Genomic DNA, 24,144 nt, shown 5'->3' with positions numbered 1-24,144 from the left:
AGTGAAGGTGAGCAGAGAGTCTTGATTTTGGCAGTTTCACTCGAAGAGGATTGCTGGCAGATCTTGTGCGACCTGTTGGAATATTTTGGGGACAGAGCACAGACAGGGTTGGGGGTGGGGGGGCTAGGCCAGAGAGGATGCGGTAGAAGACTTTGTGTTGCTGTTGTTGTTGTTGGGGTTCTTGGTTTGTGTCGATTTTTGAAATGTGTGCCAATTCGTCGGACAGCTACATCTACGTCTGTCACTTGATTCCACCCACTATATTAATGAGACAAAATGGTATGGCCACCATCTTGTTTCACCATAGGTGCAACACCACTTGCAGAATTTTTTAATGATAACTATGACGTCATAGGTCACGTGGTTCGGCCGCCATCTTGCAAAGATCGAAAAAGGATGCACCTCTATATCTCTGAAAGCGCTGAATAGAAAAAATTGAGACATGGCTCATTGTAAAGAACTCTCCATGGGGAATAAAATATGTTAATGATGATGTCATAGGTGCCTCCATTATGACGTCATAATTCGACAAGTACAAAACTTCGTCCAATCAAGATGAAATTTATTGAGCATAATCTAGGAATAAATTAGTTTAGAAAAAGAAAATGATGACGTCATCGGTCACGTGGTTCGGCCGCCATATTTGTTTTAACACAAAAGCCTTAAAAACCACTGAAAATTCATCCTGGCGTGGGTTTTGCAATCTCTGATTGCTCTTTTTCTTGTTTCCATTGTAATCTACCTGAGTCCTTCTATTCTGCTGTGTTCTATCTCTTCCATGATGCTCGCTTCTGTTTGGAAAAAAAGAAAGAATACCAAGTCTGAAATATCTGATGTTGGTCTCACTTTGTTTGAATGTGTTTACTTGTGTAATGATATGCTCTTAGTTTTTTTTTTTTTTACAAGTCATTGGCAGGCTGAGTCAGATCTTCATAAGTCACCATAAACAGCTGCTTTATGCAAGTCAGCTTTTTCTCCCAGTAACCTCCTGGTCTGAATTCTGGAACAATAGCGATTTAGAGGATGCAATAATTTCCAATCGCATTACAGATAAGAACTAAACAAAACCTGATAGCCTTAAATAAGGCGATTGAGGAAACTATATGTGCAGGTTCATTTCGTTCTTAAGTTCCTCCTATTGTGAGGTTTCTTCTCTCTCAAAGCATTTGACCTACAAATGCGAGGTTTCTGTGGAAACGGATGAATGCACACTCTTCTTTGAATTCTCCAATCTGTGTGTTCCGATGTTTAAATTTCAGATGTACTTTAGTATTATCACATTCATTACCTCAACGATAGAAAGTGGACCGAGGTTATGTTTTCACCCCTATGTCTGTCTCTCGGTGAGCACGATATCTTAAACGGTTATGGATGGATTCGAATGATCGAATGAAACTTTGTGGACAGGTTGGGTGTGTGACAAGGACTAATCGATTTGATTTTGGTGAAGATTCGAATATGGATCCGGATACGAGAATTTTGTCAAAATTACAAGTGAATCTTCACCATTGAGTGATGGGGCCAAAAACGTTATATAGCATGATATTTCAAAAAATTGTGGACGGTTTGTGACAAAACTAGGTGGATGAGTTGGTGAGGCGACAAGAACAAGCCGATTCGATTTTGGTGCATGTCCGGATCCAGATCTGGCCTATTAGTGGGATACAAGACGTAAACTTCTCAGCCTTGCGGAGGTATGCGCCCTACCGTTCTAGTTGGAAATGTGTTTGTAATTTATCTCTAATGCGTATAATTGCCTTTTTTGAAACGGGTGGTTGATCATAATAAAACAGAATTTAATAGACATACATGGTTGGATATAGTTTTTGTGCGCTTGCTGTACCTGCTAATGTGGCTCATCCCAAAGGTTTCCACCTCACCTACATAATACATGTAGTACCATTGACAGACTTATTACGTCATCCGCTGAAGGTGCATGCGGACGTTATGTTTTCACCCCTGTCTGTCTGTCTGTCTGTTTGTTTGTTTGGCTGTGAACAGAATATCTCAAAAATCTGTGGACGAAATTTGGTGGAGAGATTGGGTGTGTGACAAGGCAGAATTGATTCAATTTTGGTGAACATCCGAATCCGGATACGAGACTTTTTATTTTAAAAGTGATTCTTCACCATGTTGTTGTTTCGTATGCAGCCTGTGGCTCCTGGTTGCATCATTTTTCTGGAAGCGCGTTTGTGTCGCTGATGCAGTGCCCCAATTACCAGTGAGCTGGTGCTCAATTTGCCGTCAACCCCCCCGGCGTTAATTCAACGACCGACCGACCAAGATTCGAACTCAGGATCCGAGGATCCCAAGCCAGCACCCTAACTGTTAAGCCAACACCAGGCTCTGATTCTTCACCATTGAGAGATGCGACCAAATATGATATGTAGCACGATACGTCAAAAAGTTCTGGACAAATTATGACAGAATTAGCTGTACAATTTGGTTATGTGACGAGAACAAGCTGATTTGATTTTGTTTCAGATGCGGATCCAGACTTGGCCTATCAGTGGGATACAAAATATAAACTGTTCATTGTTCAGCCTGGCGGAGATATGCGCTCTACCATGGACTGATTCGTTCTACCTATTCTTGTTATCCCCACGCTGTTTGAAAAAAAAAAAAAAAAAAAAAAAAAAAGGGTGGATATTGTAATCAGCTCAGTCTGTCTGTTTGTCTGTCCATTCATCACACTATCTCCTAAACTTTTGGGCAGAAATTCACCAAACCTGGTAGTTATGATCAACACATGGCTTGAAGGTGCAATATCTGTATCATTTTTGGACCCCCATTCCCTCTTGGGGTGGGGTCAAAAGGTCAAATACCGAAAAATACAATTACGAGCACATTTTAAAACATTTTTGTAATGAAGCTTGGTACATGCAATCAACTTTGGGAAACGCTTGAAATATGTATTGATATTTTTTGGGGGGATTTGACACCTGGGTCAATGCCCCAGGAGGGACTTAAGGACACGGGTCAAAATGGGAAAAAATTAACTCAAAATTTGATATTGGGTCATTCCTGGTAGAACGTTTAGCCATCTTTCAACTTTGATCTAGATGGGAAGCGTCGGGATTTGCAATGGCGCGCCTTCAAGTTGTCCATAGTTCGAATTATTATTTGTTTTTGTTTGTAGCACATGGCTACTTTATTTGATGGTGTATTGGGACAGACTTTAGTTGTTGTGTTATTCCCCTCGGTCTCTAGCTTTGATGCAGTTTGTCCAGCATTCGACATTTTTTTATCCGAGCACAGATGCCATCCCTCCAGAGCTTCCTTAATGCAATGGACATGGCTGTGGTAACCTCTTCAGGGTATACAAAAAGAAAGTTTTCCCCAAGTTTGATGGATTGTTTCTTCTGTTGTTTTTTTTTTTTATTCCTGAAATTTCTTCGTGGATTTAATGAGCATTTTTCTGCTGCATCACCCTGTATTTAACAAGTTTGTATGTCTTCTTTATTCGAAGTTTCTGCTATGGTCACACCCTTGATACTTGATGATTTTAATTGCGGACTGAAACAAAACAAATACTTTGAGAATTTTATATTTACGAGATGTCATAAGCAGTGTTTCCAATCTTTGGATCTGGCTAGGAGTCTCCAAATCCATTGGCATGGTCCACGATGGGTGAGAGGTAGGAGGATGAGACGGCGGGGTTGTCGGCGGGGGAACTACCATTAGCCTCCCCACACCAACAAATGACGTATGTTACGATGGGCCGCAAGTACGAAGTGACAAGTCGTGAAATTCCGTGGTTCATCATATTTGTGTTGGCTGGGAAGTATCAGCAATGGAACCTTCACTAAAACCCGGCTCATTGAAGAAGAGAGCAAGTGAAAATGGTGTTATTCGTACATGGTGGTCCAATGATCTTTTGGGGATTTTGGAAAGGGTCCGCACACACTATAGGTTGGAACCTACTGAGCTGGACCCTTTACATGAATATTTACATATGCAAGCTGTATGACACCATCTGGGTCGACCCTTTTAGAATCATTGTGGGTTAACAAAGGAGGTGCTGGGAGAAGCTTGGGGGAGTGGAGGGGTCTTGGTAGGGACGAGCCCCCACCCCCTCCTCTTACTCGGCTTCATTTTTGCCATTTTGCAAAACTATCGGGATTAATAATCCTAAACTTCAGCGTAAAGACGTGGTTGAATTGGGAAAGAAAGCCGCTGTTAGATTATGTCTGCTGGATCATGATGGCTTCCCACGAGATTTCTGACAAATGAAAATGTTCCATTGTTGCGTTTTTGTTCTCCACCGTTTTCCAGACTGGCAGGTTGAATCGTAGGTCACAGACGTGTTGGACCATTAAATGCTTGGATATTGAGCTGTTGACCCTGATTACTTCACTGTGGCATTTCCTTCCAACAAAAAACAAAAACAAAACCACATTGCCTCTATAGGCAATGGTTACGGTTCGCTTCTAAACTGCCTGAAACTGCAATCCCATTAATCCCACCAATGAGACCTTTGCAAAGGTGGACAGTTTTTACCCTACGCTCGCGAGCTCGCGAAAACCGAAAAACTTTGGACCTCTATCTCCGAAACTGCTCCATATAAAAAAAATTGAAACGTGGCTTATTGTAAAGAACTCGGCATGGGGAATAAGTGGTGTTAATGATGACGTCATTGTGCCTTCATTATGACGTCATAATTTGACCAGTACAACGCTTCGTCTGATCAGCTTGAAATTTATTGAGCATGATCCATACAACAATTATTTTGGAGAATGTAAATTTATGATGTCATTGGTCACGTGGTCTGACAGCCATATTAGATCAAATAAAAAGAAAAACGTTAAAAAAACAGGAGCGTTGGCTCGCATCAAGTCGATTGCGTGGGGTGAGTATTCTATGAATACCATCTCGTTTATTTTTGGCATTCTTCTCTGTCGACGACGCATACTCTTTGTTGCATACAGATTTCAACATCACAAAATTGTAATTTACCAGAGTCTGGACCTTCTTGTCATCTTTGTCTTGCAGATGGAGAAATGGTTTTTCCAGCTTTTTGTATCGATGGCATTGGCTGTAGTAAGACCTTTACGATTCTCTACAAGAATGAAGAGGTGATGATAAATGACGTTCTTCTTTTCAAAGTGCTGCTCTTCCTTGATGGAAGAAGAAAGGTAATGAAGTGACTTGCAGTGCTTCCTGTTTATCGGTACAACCTTTCAGTGATGCTTTGTGTTGTGCAATGAAATGTCCCCTATCGGGCAAGAAATATCTACACTTTCTCAAAACGTTGTTCGTGCTTGTGCGTTGCTCACTTACTCCCAGGTTGAGGAAGCTTTGAGTGAAGTTGAGCTTCATTTGCTTGTAGAACTTTTCTTCATCAACAGCCAATTCACGTAAGTGGCTGAGCATGTGGGCTAAATTATCTCATTTGATGGAAGTTTAAGTTTTGAAGGTTTGACGGTCTATGAGCTTGATATGCTTGAGGGTCTCAATGAAAGAATGCTATTCTGGGGAACGCTTTTATTTGTTTCCAATACCTGTGGTTAATTTTATGGGTTTTTTGTTGTTTTTTTTCTTACCTAACAATATTTGCTGTGCTCAGTTGTTGTCTCTGCACACGTAATAGCATTAATCAGTATCTAGAATAGCATTAATCAGTATCTAGAATTGCACAAATTGGACTAATCAGGAGTTCTGCTTGCTTGCTTCCCGACAGGCACAGGGAAGCAACCGAGCTGCAGCCAGTAAGCAGCCGTACTCTTCATTTGCATGCTGATCTGCCTGCAGGTCTACACCATCACCTGCCGCTCATATTTGACTACTTCCACCTTTCAGTAGTCTCTCTAACTGTGCATGTCGGTCTTGTGGCACTGCAACAAGCAATCACGTGGTGAATGGGGGCAATGTCATGATGAGGGATGTTATTAGTTGGGAAAGGGGAGAGAAGTTAAAGAAGGTGAACTGGGAATTGGTACTGTGCAAATGTAAAGGAGTGAGGTTATTAAATTAAGGGTTACGCTTAAGTCCAGGCTGTACGAAACACTGTCATCAGATTTATTTATAGTACCCCCTCCTTCATGCCCCCCCCCCCTCCCACCTTGCCCAGCTGTCTATCCTACATACTTATTTCTTTGTATGTTTATTTTGCAGTAATGTAAGGCTCATGGAGGAGCTTGTCTGATTACTTGCTTGACAAAAGGCACTCCTGGACATAGGACACCTAAGCCTCTCTAGCATGGCAAACACACAAAGAGACATAATTTTGCATGAATTTGAAAGCATATTGGTTGACATTGGACAAATCAACACCATATATGATATTTGCATCTGCGATTCCAGTATCATGAGCCTTGGGTTCAGATGGGAATGCTAAACAGGCCATCCAATGAAAATTTCACTTTTTTCTTATTTGCTATGTGCTGCAATTAGATGATTTTTTTTTTTGAGTAAGTGGCCGTCTTTCTCTTACATATGAAACTAGAAAGAGCAATCGGAGATTGCAGACCTTCGCCAGGACGTGTTTTCAGTGGTTTTAAGGTGATTGTGTGAAAACAAATATGGCGGCTGAACCACGTGAGCGATGACGTCATTATTTTATTTTTTCTCCACCAATTTATCCCTAGATTATGCTCAAGAAATTTCATCTTGATCGGATGAAGTTTTGTACTTGTCGAATTATGACGTCATAATGGAGGCACCTATGACATCATCAACATATTTTATTCCCCATGGAGAGTTCTTTAAATTCAGTCATGTCCAAATTTTTTCGATGCAGCGCTTTCAGAGATATAGCGGTGCAACGTTTTTCGGTTTTTCCAATATGGCGCCCATACCACGGGACCTATGACGTCATAATTATCGTTTAAAATATTCTACAGGAGGAGTTGCACCTATGGTGAAAATTTCCTGTCAATCGGACCAACGGTTGCAGAGAAAATTATATTTATTCTCTGCGGACAAACAAGCAAGTAAACAGACAGACAGACGGAGTCAAATGCAGTACCATCTCCTCTGGCAAGGGTAACTAGAACACCCCTCGTTAGAGTGCATACCTCTGCCAGGCTGAACAGTTTAAATTTTCTGTCCAACTGATGGGCCGGATCTGGATCCAGATCTTAAACACAATCTAATTGGCATGTTCTCGTCACTTAGACAACTCATCCACCAAGTTTTGTCCGAATCCATCCACAAATCTTTGAGACATTATTTTTGGCCCTATCTCTCAATGGTGAAGAATCAATTGAAAAAAAAAAGAAGAAGATATTATCCGGATTGAGATCTACACCAAAATCCAATCATTAAGTCCATGTCACACACCAAATCTGTCCACTAACTTTCATCCGAATCAGTCCATAACCTTTTGAGATATCCTGCTCACAGATGGACAAACAGGGGAGAAAACATCATTTCTGTCCACCTATGGTGGAAGAGGTAAACATTTTGACACTCTTTGCCCTCTTTCATGTGTTTCCTACATCCCTCTGGCCTGGATCAGAGAATAGGTCAGAGATATGCACACACACCTCTGAGCTGTCAGGCCTGGGTTCGCCTCGGGCCTGCTATACGCTGCTAATATCATGTTTCGCAGGCAGGATGATTCATCAATGTGTGTGCCATCCCTCATATGGACATTAAAGTGGGCTTCCCGTCCTTTGGCATTGGTTCGTCAACTTTAAAGATGTCATTGTCCTTCATGGAGTCGACGAGTTATCACCGGCATCTTGAACAAATTGCAAATTCATTTTCGAATCTACAGTATGATTTTCGAATCTACAGTGGAGTATCGTTGAGAGAGAGGAAGACAAATGATGAATTGCGAAAGATGATGGGAATATTGCCTGTGATTGATGCTGTGAAGAGGAACAGTTTGAGATAGTTTGTTCATGTGTTGAGGAAGGATGAAAGTGACTGGTTGAGAAGAGTGATGGAAATGAATGTTGAAGGAAGTAAAGGATGGGGAAGACCGAGAAAGACTTGGCTAAAGATGGTGGAAGAAGAAATGCGGGCAAGGGGGTTAACAAGGAGAGATGCAGAAAATAGGGCAAAATGGAGAACATTGTCATGGGGACCGCAAGGCTAACCCCCGCTCTAGCAGGGAAAATGGCCTTTAAATGCCTGTATTTTCGAATCTACAGGGGCAATGCATCGGGGCACAGCTGTGCGCCCAGCATTTATGCAAACTCTCAGCCACATGCTACACATGAAACGACAATGACTATGCATCACCTGTGCTTATATTTCCTCTGTACATCTTGTCCATTTTCCACTCGTGCCTGCTAAATTTTCCCTTTCTATTCACATTTTCTCTTCTTCGTGACACCACAAAGCCTGGGGTTGCTTAACAGTTAAGGTGGCTGGCTTGAGATTTTGGGTCCTGAGTTTGAGCCCCTGTCCTGCCGTTGAAATAACACCAGGGGGGTTGACTCCTTCAGAGGTCGGCAAAATGAGTACCAGCTTACTGGGAGCATTGCATCAGCGGCACAGCCGCGCCCCCAGAGAATGATGCAGCCAAGCAGCCACAGGCTGCATATGAACCACCACTGACAATACCACAAATTGTTGTCTTTTCATATACAGTCACATGAAAAAGTAAGTACACCCCATGTGAAGTTTTGACTTTTTCAACATATTTCAACATACAGCTATTTGATCTTCATTTCAACAATATTGACAGATAAAGGTGATATAATCTATCTATAATTCCAGTAATCTCTGTACGTTTGTTTGTCTGTGACCGCTGTTTCTCGACAACCACGGGTCCGATATACTTTTAACTTGCCAGGTATATTGCTGGGGACCCGAGGATGTGCCTTTTCAAGGTTTCATATTAATCGGACAATTACTTACCGAGCTATGTCCAAAAAACGATTCAACCAATCAGAGAGCAGCGAACTATCGCGTGTGCCGAACGTGGCGGACACACTCTGCCTCGGATGGCACATTTGAGAGCGTATTCATTTATTTCACGTTTGCAAACTATGTTGGCGTTAAACTATGTTTTAAAACTAATAAAAACGAATTTGCGATTCATTCGCTTTCCTGCGCGTTTGTGCACGCGATGGCGATTTCTTTACCAAACTCCGGAAGCCGTTCGCTTTGGACCAAACCATTTCATGTAAATAGAGGGGGGGGATATAATTTTAGATATAGATATAGTACGGGCAATGCCCTAGTATAACAAATATCATGAAACATTTACATTTTGTAGTCCATTGTATAATTTAAATAAACATAAATGCAAATTTCGCATGTGGAAAAAGTAAGTACACCCCTACATTTATCACTCCTTCAAATACCTAAAATCAGAATCAGGTGCACCAGCTCAGGTGCAAATGATTAGAACATCGTTCGAGAGGATCTTGGAGGAACCTGTCTTATTTGAACCTCAGACATTGAGTTTGGATTGCTCTTTGTTGTTGAAATGTGCGGCATCACCATGCCTAGATCAAAAGAGCTCTCTGAGGCCTTCAGAAAGAAGGTTATAGATGCCTACGAGTCTGGGAAGGGATTTAAAAATATCTCCAAACAATTTTAAATCAATCATTCGACTGTTCGGAAGATCATCTACAAGAGGAGAAGATGCCAAACAACTGCCAACTTGTTCAGGCCAGGCCGCCCCAGCAAGTTCAGCCCGAGAGCAGACCGCAAGATGCTGAAAGAAGTCTCGAAGAAACCCAGAATGTCATCACAGGACCTACAGGTAGCTCTTGCCACTGTTGATGTCAAAGTGCACGAGTCTACCATTAGAAAGAGGCTGCACAAAGTTGATCTACATGGGAGGTGTGCCAGGAGGAAACCTTTGCTGTCCAGAAAGAACATCAGGGCAAGACTGAAGTTTGCCAATGAGCACCTAGGCAAAGACCAGCACTTCTGGAACAATGTGCTCTGGACAGATGAGTCAAAGGTCGAGCTATTTGGCCACAGTACCAGAAGACATGTTTGGCGAAAACCAAAGACAGCATTTGACCACAAGAACCTGATACCAACTGTAAAGCATGGTGGTGGAAATATTATGGTTTGGGGCAGCTTTGCTGCATCAGGGCCTGGGCAGATCACCATCATAAAATCCACTATGAATTCGTCATTGTACCAGAGGGTGCTTGAGGATAATGTGAGGCCATCTGTCGGAAAGTTGAAGCTCAACCGAAGGTGGACCTTGCAACATGACAATGACCCTAAACATACCAGTAAATCCACCAAGGAATGGCTGAAAAGAAAGAAATTGAGTGTTCTGGAATGGCCAAGTCAAAGCCCGGATCTAAATCCCATCGAGATGTTGTGGGGGGATTTGAAACGAGCTGTGCATGCAAGAAACCCCTCAAACATCGCACAGCTGAAAGAATTCTGCATGGAGGAGTGGGCAAAAATTTCTCCCAGTCGATGTCAGAGACTGGTAGACAGTTAGAAGAAACGCCTACTTGAGGTTGTTTCTGCCAAAGGGGGCAATACCACCTATTAGAACCAAGGGTGTACTTACTTTTTCCACATGCGAAATTTGCATTTATTTTTATTTAAATTATACAATGGACTACAAAATGTAAATGTTTCATGATATTTGTTATATTATATCACCTTTATCTATCAATATTGTTGAAATGAAGATCAAATAGCTGTATGTTGAAATATGTTGAAAAAGTCAAAACTTTACATGGGGTGTACTTACTTTTTCACGTGACTGTATATATATATATATATATATATATATATATACACACACATGTAATATGTAGATGGCCCTTTCATATTTACAGTGGTCAGATAAATTATTTTGTCTCATGTGTAGGTTAATCGTTTTGTATAATGCTTGAAGGATTATTCTACGATTTAACTTATCATTGTATTTTAATTTTTATTATTACATATTGCATTTTATGGAGTCGTTCACATCTGCATGACCACATGGTTTATGTGTTTTAATGCTCCAGTGGGGCTTCTGACTCTTAGCAATCAGAGCTTTGGCTAAAAGCAGCTGCTGCTACCAATCCTTCCCTGCATGTACTTTGCTGTTCTTGCTGTGCTGAGTATGTATGCTTTGCTCTCCTGGCTAATAACAAACGTTGCTCCTTCTCTGGGGGTCATGTGTGAGGGCCTGCTGAAGTTTGAGATTGCTTGTAATGCACTCAGATAAAACCCTCAGGAATATAGAGTTTAAATCTCAAAAGCCCACTGAAATTTTGATGAGCTTTGATAGCCGGAGATGCTCTAAATGTCGATTGAAATCCGATGATGTTCTTTATTACTCGCGAAACTTTTTGTTTGCTGAGGGCAAATTGGTTGGTTCTGTGTGAATGGGAGGACCCACACAATGTAAACTAGAACGGGCACTCGGTAGAGCGCATACCTTCGCCGCAGCTACTGTTCTGTACTTGGTAAAAATACGATTTTGACCTTTTCGTGACCTTGACCTTGACCTTTGACCCGATTGCTCCCAAAATCTAATCAAATGTGTCCCGTATAATAACCAATCATCCCACCAAATTTCATGCAATTCGGTTGAATACTTTTTGAGTTATGCGAATAACATACACACACACACACAGACATACAAATAAATACACAGCGATCAAAACATAACCTTCCGCTTTTGCGAAGGTAATAATCCTCAACAACCAAGTATGGTAAAAGCATCAAAATGTCGTTCGTTTGCTCACGTTAATTCTCTTTGTGTTTTTTATTTATTATATAGAGTGATCCAGGCTCATGGGAGTGCATAGTATGGGGTTGGGGGGGGGGGGGGGGAGAGGAGGATCAACAAACACAACATGGGATGAAGGGCTCTTGTATACAAAAGAGCTCTTACACGAGCCTCGATCTTGTGTTTAAAAAAAGGGGAAATACTCAGCAGTCTCGTGAGAACATGTGTGGATGCTTCACAGCACAAGTGGGGGAGAAGGAGGTGGAGATTGACAAAGCGTCTCAGCAAGTGTATTAAAACTCAGGTAGAAATGATGGAGGCCAATGTTAGCAGGTTTGAAATCCTGGAGGGAAAAGCTCAATACTTCAGTGTCAAGAAGACAGTTCAACAGGCGAGGGAAGGGGACATTATTTATGAATGGAGGTGACTGTTGAGTTTAGACTCTGCAGGGTAACAAGGAAAGGTCTCTCTTTTTGTGCACCATGATTTATCAGAATATCTATTTGAAGATAGGACCCAAATATATGTAATTTGCACAAGAAAAATACATTTTCTCCATTTACAGTTCTCTTCGACCAACCAAGAATTCCGCACCGAGCAAAACTGTTTCAACAATATCTCGAGACCCTTTCATCGAACCTCTCGAGATTCTTCTCTTTGGCCAAAGCTATGTGAAGCAGGTGATGAATACACCTGATTCGTTTTTGTCTGAAACTAAAATTGTTGAAGCACTTGTGTTTTTGTGATTATTTCATTATTCAGTCTAAGATCCTTTGTTTTATGTGCCCACTGTTTATATTGTGTTCCTGAATTGTTAAGGTTGGCTTATGTGTCATGGACAATACAATCATAACCATTCGCACATAAATGTTTGGGACTTTCTAAGCTGGTTAGAAAGTTGAAAGTTGGCATACTGATGCAACTCGAAGCCACCATTCCAGGAAAAATCCCAATAACTGTCCATAAACGAAAATATTCATTCAGAAAAGTCAGCCGCTGTAGCTTTGCTCCCGCTCACAGTGGGTCACGTGACCATAGACAATGGCATGTCATGTGATCTTGCAAAGGTGCGATCCCTCGCGGGTGTTTCGAGTTTTATGGCGGTATGATTCGAGAGTGTTTGCGGGTTTTTTTGTCGTTTATAGAGGGTGTACAGTGGTAGGAAGTCGTATTTAATTTTATGTATGTGCATGTTTACATATACAGTCGGACCACTGTATAAGTCACCCTAGTTGTAACTCAGAACATGTTTTAGTCTTTGCATTTTCCTTGTATTTACGATCCACATTGACAGCCTGGATGTAAAGATCAGTTTGTCCTGGAAAGTTGAACGCAAGCACAATACCCTACATTAGAAAATAGTCAAACTACAGATGGCATTGCCAAAATGTTTTTTTATCAAGAATGTCAAAAGAAACTAGTTTTATTATTCCCAGCATTTTCCCATTACACTGATGGCAAAATTCACCGTATAAGGCCACCGCTGAGGGAGAGGGACGGAGACCCTCTGCATTTGCAGTTCTCCTCGGCTAACAAAGATGCTGACTTAATGTGATGATAAGTTGAATTTGCTTGGTTGTTAATCACGCGCAATGTGGGAACAGCCACAGGAATATGACAATTGCCGTTTGTTTTGACTTTGCTTCACAAGTTCTAGTTCAAAATGCATGTCACATGCCACATCTCAAAGCAGAAAGGTAAGCAACCAGGTGAGGGATGAAGGGGGGTGATTATGGTGGGGGACTGGTGAAGGGTCGGTGGGGTCGGTGAAAGGGAGTGGGAAAAATTGTCCATCCACCACTTAGATTCCTTCACGACATGAAAACAAAAGTTTATAACACTTCAGACACCTGGTTTAAAGTTTATACACAAATGCACACACCATTTGCTGCCTTGGGAAAAATATCTTACTTCCTGTTCGTATACTTACTTGTCCTTTCATGTTTTCCTGGTTTTTTTTTCCCTGTTTTTTTTTTTATGGCATTCTCATGTAAATTCCTGAATTGTGTACCACTCTCCACATGTGCCATGCACAAAGTGATGTTTATTGAGTTCATTGCTTCCCTCACGATACTTCTCATCATGCAGGGTGGCTCAGTGGTGTCTGAGGCAACCATGCGCCAGGCCTGTTGTTGGCACTTCACCGTCGTCAAGATTATTCTTGCTGCTTACAGGGACATCTTTAACTCTTTCACCGACATCCTCCGTAACATACCGGAACCACAAAGAGCACATGTTGGTGTGTAACGTTTTGGCCTTCCTTTTGCCTTGATTCTGTATCTCTATTGAAGGAGAAGAAGAATAACCTTGTAACATTTTTGTTGTCCTTCCATTTATTTTTTTTCTAATCGCGAGGTTCCACCAAATTCCCAACTGATTCTGACCGACCAGGAAATGTTGCTGACTGAGACTTATTCTGGCTCAATTTCTGGAAAAATTTAGATAAATGTTATTTATCTCTTTTATTTGATTTTCGAACAATCACGGGTGATGAAGGTTGTGGTCTAGTTTCATTGAAATCGTGTGTGTAATTTTGGGGAAGAGAGAAATGCCTATTTTGAGGGCGTCAAACCCCCCGCAGACCCCCGTAGACCTTGATTTCTAAATGCCCACCTCCATCCCCCTCCCCCAAATAGGTATTTGCTTTCTTCTCCAGGACTACACACACGATTTTGATGAACTGTTTTTTTCTTCTTCAAGATATCCACAAGGAGTTTCTTTCCATTTGACTCCCACTCAAATGACGGTGAATCGGGAAGTTTAATTTCTAACTCTGACTCTCAAAAATCTAACAAATTAGCGAATCCCTTGCTTATTAAAGTATAATCTTTTGTGCGTTGGAATTTTAATTTGCGAGAAGTGCCGTCGATGCTTTTGAAATTTGCCTGGAACGCGTCTGAGATTATGGAGCACGCCTGGGATTCACACCTGTGCACGGTTCATTTCTCCGGCGAACAAAGCGCAGATGTGTTTAATCTGCCGAAAAATAATCGCCCGAGATTCGCACGGATGAACGGTCATCTTTAAGGAGAACCCATGAAAGGTTGTTACATGATACATTGATCAACGAAAGGTTTTGCTCTTTTTTTATTTGTCATAACCTTTAAAACAATAAAATGCCAAATCTACCTGTTATTCCGCCCTGTTCTTCAAAACAAACGCAGTATTTTGTTTTTAGCCGAGGCTTCAATAAATGCAGATGATGCTCTCGTAGTGAAATCTAAAATTGTGGAGACAAAATTCTCATTTATAATTCTTACATGGGAAAGGGGTTCGGTGGGGTTGTGAGGGATGAAAGAAGATGCGAGTTTAATTTTCTGTCGTATTTGAGTATTTTACTAAATCGATGGAAACTTTGCATATTGTTTTTAAAAACTTGTTAATCCATTCCCCCACGAAGGTGGAAATGGGGTTTTGCAATAATTGCTTGTGTCTGTCCTTCTGTCCAAGACCTAACTTTTTTACCATTTGAGTTTTTGTCATTAAATTTTCAACAAACCCTGGAAATGAGAATATGGAGAAGACAAATTAGTAAAATGGACGGTTTTTTTTAAACTGTCGTTTTCGTCAAGTTTAGTTGGAGTACAAAGCGGATGCAGACGGGCTTTGCATTTTGAGATGCTTTCTTGTTTATTTTTCTGATGCAATGAAAATTTGATTGGCAGGACATTTCTCTTCATTAATGAACACATTTTTATCAGACCCACACATATATGTATATGTAAATATATTACAAAATATATATATATGTGTATGTATATGTTGGGGATTTATCGCCCACTCCAACCCCCTTGGAGATGAATCTGAGACATCTAGACAGTTACGGGAGGATTTATTAAGGCTTAACATGTACATGGTAGAAGCTGTCATTAACACCAGCTTCTCAACGAACCACATCAGGCGAGGGTCTTTATACTCGACAAGAAATATTTAACTCTCCTTCAAAGACAGGATGGAAAGAATAACATTGGAGTTGTTTTTGTAAGAGGCAGCTTTCAAGCCGCGTCCTCTCGTCCACGATGCTAGTTGTTCAAGGTTGGTGCCTGAAAGCTTCAACAAACAGGGCATATCATCACAGGCCAGGGGTAATTTGCCAGCTTCTCTCGAGGGGTGCTCAAACAGGGCCGAATGTGAAATTCCTGGCTGGAAATGGGATTTGACTGGAATTCTACCACATATATGTATATATATATATACAGTGGAACCTTGACTTACGAGTTTAATTCGTTCTGTGACCGAGCTCGTAACTCAAATTGCTCGTATCTCAAATCAAATTTCCCCATTGAAATGCATTGAAATGCTATTAATCCGTTCCAGCCCGCCAAAAACCACACCAATTTTTTTTTAAATATACAGTATATATAAAAATATCTCGCGCTTTATATTTCACCTGTATGCAGCATACAAGTTGGCAGGATGGCCTGGACTGGAGGTACGCACACTTGACTCTAAAGTCTAAACTGTCCAGCCTGGGTTTGAATCCCGACCCAGCTATAACCTGTCATGGGTGAATCACAGGCAGGGTGATTCATCAATGTGTGTACCGCTAAACTGGGCGCCCCGTTTGCGTCCCATTAGTTGTTGGATGTTAAGGATCTCACCGTGTTTTCCACAAAGAGAAGGCGAGCTATCGCCGGCACTCTGAACAAGTTGTGGCCTGGCATGCTCTTCTCCTCTGCCGTTATATACGTCCTCCTCGGCACCTCGCTCATGTTTTTCGACGATTGCGTGTTTTATATCCAAGCACAAGTTTTATATAAAACACGACGATTGCGTGTTTTATATCCACAAGTTGTGGCCTGGCATGCTCTTCTCCTCTGCCATTATATACGTCCTCCTCGACACCTCGCTCATGTTTTTCGACGATTGCGTGTTTTATATCCGAGCACATCATCCTCTTCTTCTTCTCAGTACCGTGTTTTCCACAAAGAGAAGGCGAGCTATCGCCGGCACTCTGAACAAGTTGACGGCAGAGATACTGTACTTGCACGGCAAGATAACCACATGACCAGAACCCACCTGGTGGCGTAAACTCAAAATAACCAACATGCGAAAACAAAAATGCAGCGCTATACGACAGAGATACTGTACTTGCACGGCAAGATAACCACGTGACCAGAACCCACCTGGCGGCGTAAACTCAAAATAACCAACATGCGAAAACAAAAATCCAGCGCTATACGACAGAGATACTGTACTTGCACGGCAAGATAACCACGTGACCGGGTGGCGAAAGCTCGTAACTCGGATCTCGGCTCGCATCTCAAAGCAATAAACCGCCCGAGCGACGGCTCGTATCTCGAAAAACTCGTAAGTTGGGGCACTCGTAAGTCAAGGTTCCACTGTATATATATATATATATATATATATATATATATATATATATATATATATATATATATATATATATATATATATATATATATATATATATATATATATTGTTGCGGATATGAGGACTGTATTTTTTTGATTGTGTGTATTATTATTATTGCTCGAGTCTGGCCCCTCCTGCCTCCAGTGTTGTGTAAAGGTCAAAGGGCGTTCCGGTAGTTAATTCCATAAAGCATCCATTGAAGGACACTATAAAACCCTTGTTCAGTAGCTTATATCTTTATTATGTGTTTTAGGGTAAGGCCTTGTCTTCCATTAAAATGACACTCCATTGCACCAAGTGAAATAGATAGATTCCCTTCATTCCCATTCCCAAAACCTCCATTTCCCCTTTCGTCATGGCCAAGCCTCAATTTGCAATTACATCCCCTCCAAAGCCACCATTGAACATGTGCTCGGGTCGGGGAAGAAAGGCGTGCCCGCCCGTCGTCATCAAGGGCGGAGCCAGAGGGTCGCGCGACCAACCATGGCCGAGGTGAGCACACCGATGGGCGTGTCCTGAAGGCCGGCGGCTTAATCGCCGGAGGCGTTATAAAAGCGCGCGCGCAAGAGAGTCGTCAGAGCAAAGCTGCGTAGAGAGGTCCATGACAAAGAGAGGTCCATGACAAAGAGAGGTCCATGACAAAGAGAGGTCCATGACAAAGAGAGGTCCATGACAAAGAGAGGTCCATGACAAGAGTGGCGGTTGCATCCACAGCAGCTTGAGCCACTGAAACTGCATCCCCAGCAGCTTGAGCCACCGAAACTGCAGCCACAGCAGCGTGGGGCCTGGACGGCAGTTTGGAGCAGGGCCGCGAAGGAACGGCGGCTGCCCAACGCGCCGATCGTGCTGCCGGACCCGTTGGACCTCCCTCTCCCCCCAGCCATCCACCTGCCATTCCTATCATCATTCCCCGTGTAAGTGTGTTCGTAGTCTGTCTTTTGTCTTGTCCCTGGGAATAAGTTAAGCCTGTTAGATAAGCTAGTATTTTCACTGTGTCTCTAAAAGCTTCTGTAAATTATTTTATTATCTTTCCTTCTCCTTGGTTTCTTTGAGCCTGTAAATAGAAAATAAATTTAGTAGTATTGCCAACCTTTTTTTGCCTTCGTCTTCCTCTTCTTCACATCCGTGTCGTCTTTGTCTTTTCCATATTGAATAGCTGTGGCGCGATCCGGCCAACGTTTGGGAATCGGGTTTAGTCGGGGAAAAACTGTTCGGCCGCGGTGCCTCCGCTCGGTAAACAACATCTTATCCGCGGACCGTAACAATTGGTGTCAGAAGTGTCGGATTCGGACCTGAAGCGCTTAACGCGCTCAAAATTACAAACTACCGAAATTGCTTTTGTTTTACAAAACCCGAATTTTGAAATCGCGCCATGGCTGGTCAAGGCGACGGGATGCCGGTGGGAGAGATAGACAGGGTAGAATCGACCCAGGACCTCGGGGAAATGTATGTGGAGGAAAGAGAGGAGGAGAACAGTGGCAATGTTGTTGAGGAGGTTTCAGGCGCGCAAAATGGCGTCCTCGCGCACGAGGCTTCAGGCGCGCAAAATGGCACCTCGCACATGGCTACGGCGGCCGCACCCACTGCACAAGTGGGAGGGATGGCCCAAATGCAGGCCCTCATGGAGCAATTTATGGTGCAAATGCAGGCGTCCCTCAACCTGCAGGGTGAGCGATTGGAGGGCCAAATGGGACAAATGGGAAACCGGATGGAGGCTCAGAGTGAGCAATTGGGGGTAATGAGGGATGAAGCGAGGGGTACCAGGGAACGTTTAGACAATAAATTTGAGAGGCTAGGAAGCAAAATGGAGCGAATCGGCAAGATTGGGGACAGAATGGGTGACCGCATGCAAAAATGTGGGGAGACCATGGATCGCATGGTGGGCGAGAGAGTCCAAAGGGTGCACGACGAGGTAACGCGGGTCGAGAAGCACTGGTTGAGCGAAGTGGAGAAAAGCACGGGTAACTGGACCGGGGTAGAAATCGCGACCCGGGGTAAAGGGCAACCGGCGACCGTTGAGGTAGAAGAGGGAATTTTATTAAAGCCAGCGGTCGTCGTGGTGAATAAAGAGAAAGCAGTGCTGGGAATTAAAATTGAAGAGATGACGGAGGTAGCCCGGGAATTGCAGGGAGAAATGGAAAATGTGCAAGGTCTGTGCTCAACTCATAATGGTGTGCTCACTAACCAAATAAAGAGTTTGCAGGTGCGCGTGGAGAAGGGAATCCCGCAGGTGAGTCGTGCTGTGTATTGTGCGGGGAGATTTTGCAGGAGGATGTTTGACGACAAGAGAATTGTCGCGCGATTGGGGTCAATATGGCACCCGGGCGTTGGTGAAGGGTCCCGTGTGAGTGGAAATGGCACGCGTGTGAAAAAAAAGTGTGCGTCGGCGAGTGGGTGTGTTATAAAGTGTGGGAGTGAAACCGAGTGCGAGCGAGAATGCACGTCGGGGTGTACGGAGTGTGACACGAGGAGTGAGTTGGTGGTGGAGCGGGTGCGAGAATGCACGCTTGGAATGGTTGAGGGGGTGCGAGGAAGCACACCTGAGTTGGTCATGGCGCGGGTGTGGGAGAGCACATCGGAGCGCGGTAGTGGGTGGATGCAAGAGTGCACGCCCATGGTGAGTGTTACGGAGGACGTAACGGAGGAGAGGTGTGGACCGAGGTGTGCGCAAGAGGTGTGGTGTGTAACAGGGAGTGTGTTGGTGGAATGGACGGACGGCGTTGGAACGCCGGGTTTTGTGAGTGTCAAAAGGGTCGCGTGTGCATGTGGGCGTGCGAGTAAAGCATCGACGTTGGACGGGTTAGCGTTTAGGGCGACGGATGGCCGATGCGAGCACTCGGGGCGCGGTGTGCTTTGTTGGATGCGAGGCCCGGCGCGGATCGATGCGGCGTCGCTTCTCTTCGAAGCGTCGTTGCCGATTCGGGCTTGGGCCCAACCTGCACGGTCGAGTCCGGGCCTTGTCGGGCGAGGCGTCCGGTCCGGTTCAAGGGCGAGTGGGAGGAAGCGGAACGGTGCCCCCTCGCGGGGACGGGGTTCCGAACGAGCGAGCCTCGGTCATCGGGCCCGGGACCGGACCGCAAGGTTACCGCGCCGAGATGGTGCGTGGAATCTCGGCCCGACCAAACCACCTCCCTTGAACCGAAAGCCGGACTGATTCAACCTGCAGGCGACCAAACCACCCGAATTCATTGCAAAGCCGAGTTTAATGATGTCATGACGCACCGAGGCTAGGATATAGTGGACTGTGATGATGATAATAGTGATGGTGGTTTTGATCCGAAATTTAGAAAAGTGAATAGAATTGGCAGTAATTGGAAAATTTTTGATTGGTTGGAATTTGGACGAGCCAAATTGGTAGTGGGAGATGCCCGATGTGGTGGGATGGCCAATCCACCATCCCTCACAGCGGGGGCAAAGGAGCACTAGTCTTATGGGGTTTATGGCAGTGAAAACTAGCCCGGGAGGGTTAGGATAAAATGATAGGGACCTAGAAGATGACAAGAGGTAACGTTAAGATTAGGTAGTGACAATGATACCTGTAGTGGGGACGCAGGTAGATTAGAGTGGATGATAATGACGTGGTATGTGCTTAGTTTAAAGGGAAGACGGGGAGCACTAAGTTAGCAGGGCACCAGGTAGATTAGATGATGCCGTGTGAGTGTTGGAGGTGTATTCAGAAGTGTATTGTGAAAAGTGTATGGTGAACAGGTGTGATTGCACAGGTGTGCAATTGGACAGGTGAATGGAGCAGTGTATGAGTGAGTGTTGGTGATGTGAGTTGTGCTGACCAAATGGTCCAGGAAGGAAGGAGGGTGCAGGTGGCACCAGGTGTGATTGCACAGGTGTGCAACGACAGGTGTATGGAGAATGGTTGTGTGAAATACATGGAGTGTGGAATAAATGGTAGTGTGGAATATCTGGAGTATTGGAATGGATGGTCGTGGAGTGAGTATGATAGAAACTATGGAGTGGAGTGGATGGTGCGAAGGCGTGAATGGGGGAAGAGTGGACCCCCATCACGAATACCCGGGGAGGGTAGTGTAAGTGTTAGGTAGAGGGTATAGGTAAATTGTGGTTGGATATTGGCATCTGTGGTGCGGGTGAAAGAATGGTGTTTGGATGGGTGCATTAGTGTTGTGGAAATGGCTGGGCGTGTAGCCTGTTAGTGTGTGTAGTTGGTTTGGGCACTCCACCACTGTGAGGATGTCGGCCAGGTGAGGCCGCAGGTGGGCTCTGGGAGCCGGTAGAGTTGTTGTGGATGGGGCCCGAGGATCCGGAGGACGGACCCGGGTAGCCCAGTGCCAGAGGGCACCGAGCGGTGACAGAGCCAGGAGGGGCCTTCCCCAATTAGAAAGGTTAGGGTGAGGAGCTAGGTAAGCTCGGGTGGCAACTGCAGTGGTGGAGGTGTGCAGGTGGGTAGACCTGCTGGGAGAGCTACACGCCCCAGTCCTGAAATTGTGCAAGGACACAGGGAGTTGAATCGGGAGAGTGAGACCCCAAATTGAGAAGCACCACAGTTTGGTCAATGGGAATTGGTTTTTAGAACCCATAGTGTAAGGTGGCCAATGGATTGGCAGGGAAAGACCCCGGGTAGTGTAAAGTGTGGTAAAGTCATTTAGAGGATAGTTAGGATTGAAGTCTCCTCGCACCATCTGCATCCACTCACCTGAGATGACGTACCTCCACACCATGCCAGGTTGTTTTTATGATTTTGGTGCAGATGTTTGGATTGTGAGACGCATCATGACGTGGGTGTGACATTGTGCTTGATGTTCCATCTCTTCCTCCTTATGAGGATTGATGATGAATTGGGTGATGGCAAATTTTGGATAGAGGGATTGTGGAGACGAATTTGGTATAGGAGAAATATGGGGAAGACGTGACAGTCGCGACGAATTTGTAAAGGTGTAGATTTTGTACATATGGGGTAAGGGCAAGGGTAGTGTAGGTGACAGGGGGGGTGACGTACGGTATGGACGAGCTTTCTCACTTCGCTCTCCGTACGCATTTCGCCTTGCATTGCCTTATTGATGTGTACCCTTGTGACCTTACCCCTCGCTCATCTGTATTGTCCCCCCTTTTGTCTCCCACATGGGGACCTGTGCGCCACTGGGCGCCGAGGGGAGCGTGCGTGAGTCCGCCATTGTGCGCCCGGAACTCCCAGAACCAGCTGTCTGCATTGATGCACCACATTATGGACCACATGTCTGTGGCCGAGCACCACTGATGGACCCCATGGGTTGGGGCATGGCCCCTCTGCTGGAACCGGCCATGAGGGCCCGAAATCTTGCTGGCGGACCTTGGCCACAGGGCACCGATGCCCCACAGGTGAACCATACGTAGTCGGCCCCTGTGGGCCATAAATAAAAAGACATGGACACATTGGGTGCATTTTTTATTGCAAATAGGCCACCAGCAAAGGAAGATGACAACATCAGGAACATAGTAATAGCCAGCAGAGGGAGCCGAAGAGCAAGAGACCACCTGCAGGGTTAGGGGTTGTTGTTGGTTTTATTTTGATGGACAGTGATGACTGTGCACCGATTGGTGCTTGAGGGTGTATTGGTGCGTTTTGGGTGCTTTCATGGTGCATTGATGCAGAGCAGACTGTCTCCCCCCCAGAAAGAACAATCACAGGTCCTGGGTTGCGTTTTGTAAATAAAGTAGCGTCACTGTAAATAATGCTCCCCACCGTCAGTGTATAGTTTGAAGACCATGCCGTAATTCGGTTAGCTGTGGGCGTGAGTCTATTAGGCAGGGTGCAATGGAGCAGCGGGACATATTTATCTATGTTTTAAAACTGTCGCACTCAGGGTCAGGTTAAAAGTAGAGGGAACTACACCTACGTGTCACACTAAATTAAAGTTGTAGGCCCGGGACATGCCTAAGAGGAGGAGGGTGCAGTGTTGCGGATATGAGGACTGTATTTTTTTGATTGTGTGTATTATTATTATTGCTTGAGTCTGGCCCCTCCTGCCTCCAGTGTTGTGTAAAAGTCAAAGGGCGTTCCGGTAGTTAATTCCATAAAGCATCCATTGAAGGACACTATAAAACCCTTGTTCAGTAGCTTATATCTTTATTATGTGTTTTAGGGTAAGGCCTTGTCTTCCATTAAAATGACACTCCATTGCACCAAGTGAAATAGATAGATTCCCTTCATTCCCATTCCCAAAACCTCCATTTCCCCTTTCGTCATGGCCAAGCCTCAATTTGCAATTACATCCCCTCCAAAGCCGCCATTGAACATGTGCTCGGGTTGGGGAAGAAAGGCGTGCCCGCCCGTCGTCATCAAGGGCGGAGCCAGAGGGTCGCGCGACCAACCATGGCCGAGGTGAGCACACCGATGGGCGTGTCCTGAAGGCCGGCGGCTTAATCGCCGGAGGCGTTATAAAAGCGTGCGCGCAAGAGAGTCGTCAGAGCAAAGCTGCGTAGAGAGGTCCATGACAAGAGAGGTCCATGACAAAGAGAGGTCCATGACAAAGAGAGGTCCATGACAAAGAGAGGTCCATGACAAAGAGAGGTCCATGACAAAGAGAGGTCCATGACAAAGAGAGGTCCATGACAAGAGTGGCGGTTGCATCCACAGCAGCTTGAGCCACTGAAACTGCATCCCCAGCAGTTTGAGCCACCGAAACTGCAGCCACAGCAGCGTGGGGCCTGGACGGCAGTTTGGAGCAGGGCCGCGAAGGAACGGCGGCTGCCCAACGCGCCGATCGTGCTGCCGGACCCGTTGGACCTCCCTCTCCCCCCAGCCATCCACCTGCCATTCCTATCATCATTCCCCGTGTAAGTGTGTTCGTAGTCTGTCTTTTGTCTTGTCCCTGGGAATAAGTTAAGCCTGTTAGATAAGCTCGTATTTTCACTGTGTCTCTAAAAGCTTCTGTAAATTATTTTATTATCTTTCCTTCTCCTTGGTTTCTTTGAGCCTGGAAATAGTAAATAAATTTAGTAGTATTGCCAACCTTTTTTTGCCTTCGTCTTCCTCTTCTTCACATCCGTGTCGTCTTTGTCTTTTCCATATTGAATAGCTGTGGCGCGATCCGGCCAACGTTTGGGAATCGGATTTAGTCGGGGAAAAACTGTTCGGCCGCGGTGCCTCCGCTCGGTAAACAACATCTTATCCGCGGACCGTAACAATATATATATATATATATATATATGTATATAT

The 24,144-nt window shown here is 44.4% G+C and overlaps 1 protein-coding gene across 2 annotated transcripts in view; it reads left to right on the top strand.

The window, feature by feature from the left end:
• The window catches only part of FAM135A (family with sequence similarity 135 member A), a 141,166-nt gene that overhangs the window by 41,437 nt on the left and 75,585 nt on the right, over positions 1 to 24,144 (top strand). The window contains exons 4-8 of one of the 2 annotated variants that reach the window (XM_078767679.1): positions 4,993 to 5,135; positions 5,287 to 5,357; positions 5,681 to 5,854; positions 12,165 to 12,279; positions 13,688 to 13,838. In XM_078767679.1, the coding sequence (XP_078623805.1) occupies positions 4,993 to 5,135; positions 5,287 to 5,357; positions 5,681 to 5,854; positions 12,165 to 12,279; positions 13,688 to 13,838 (654 nt within the window). Of the gene's footprint in view, positions 1 to 4,992; positions 5,136 to 5,284; positions 5,358 to 5,680; positions 5,855 to 12,164; positions 12,280 to 13,687; positions 13,839 to 24,144 lie in introns of both variants that reach the window. The other variant, XM_078767680.1, reaches the window with a different exon arrangement.

The sequence above is a fragment of the Myxine glutinosa genome, chromosome 13 (assembly GCF_964187855.1).
Source record: "Myxine glutinosa chromosome 13, kmMyxGlut1.1, whole genome shotgun sequence".
Lineage (NCBI taxonomy): Eukaryota > Metazoa > Chordata > Myxini > Myxiniformes > Myxinidae > Myxine > Myxine glutinosa.
This window is presented reverse-complemented; position numbering and strand designations above follow the sequence as displayed.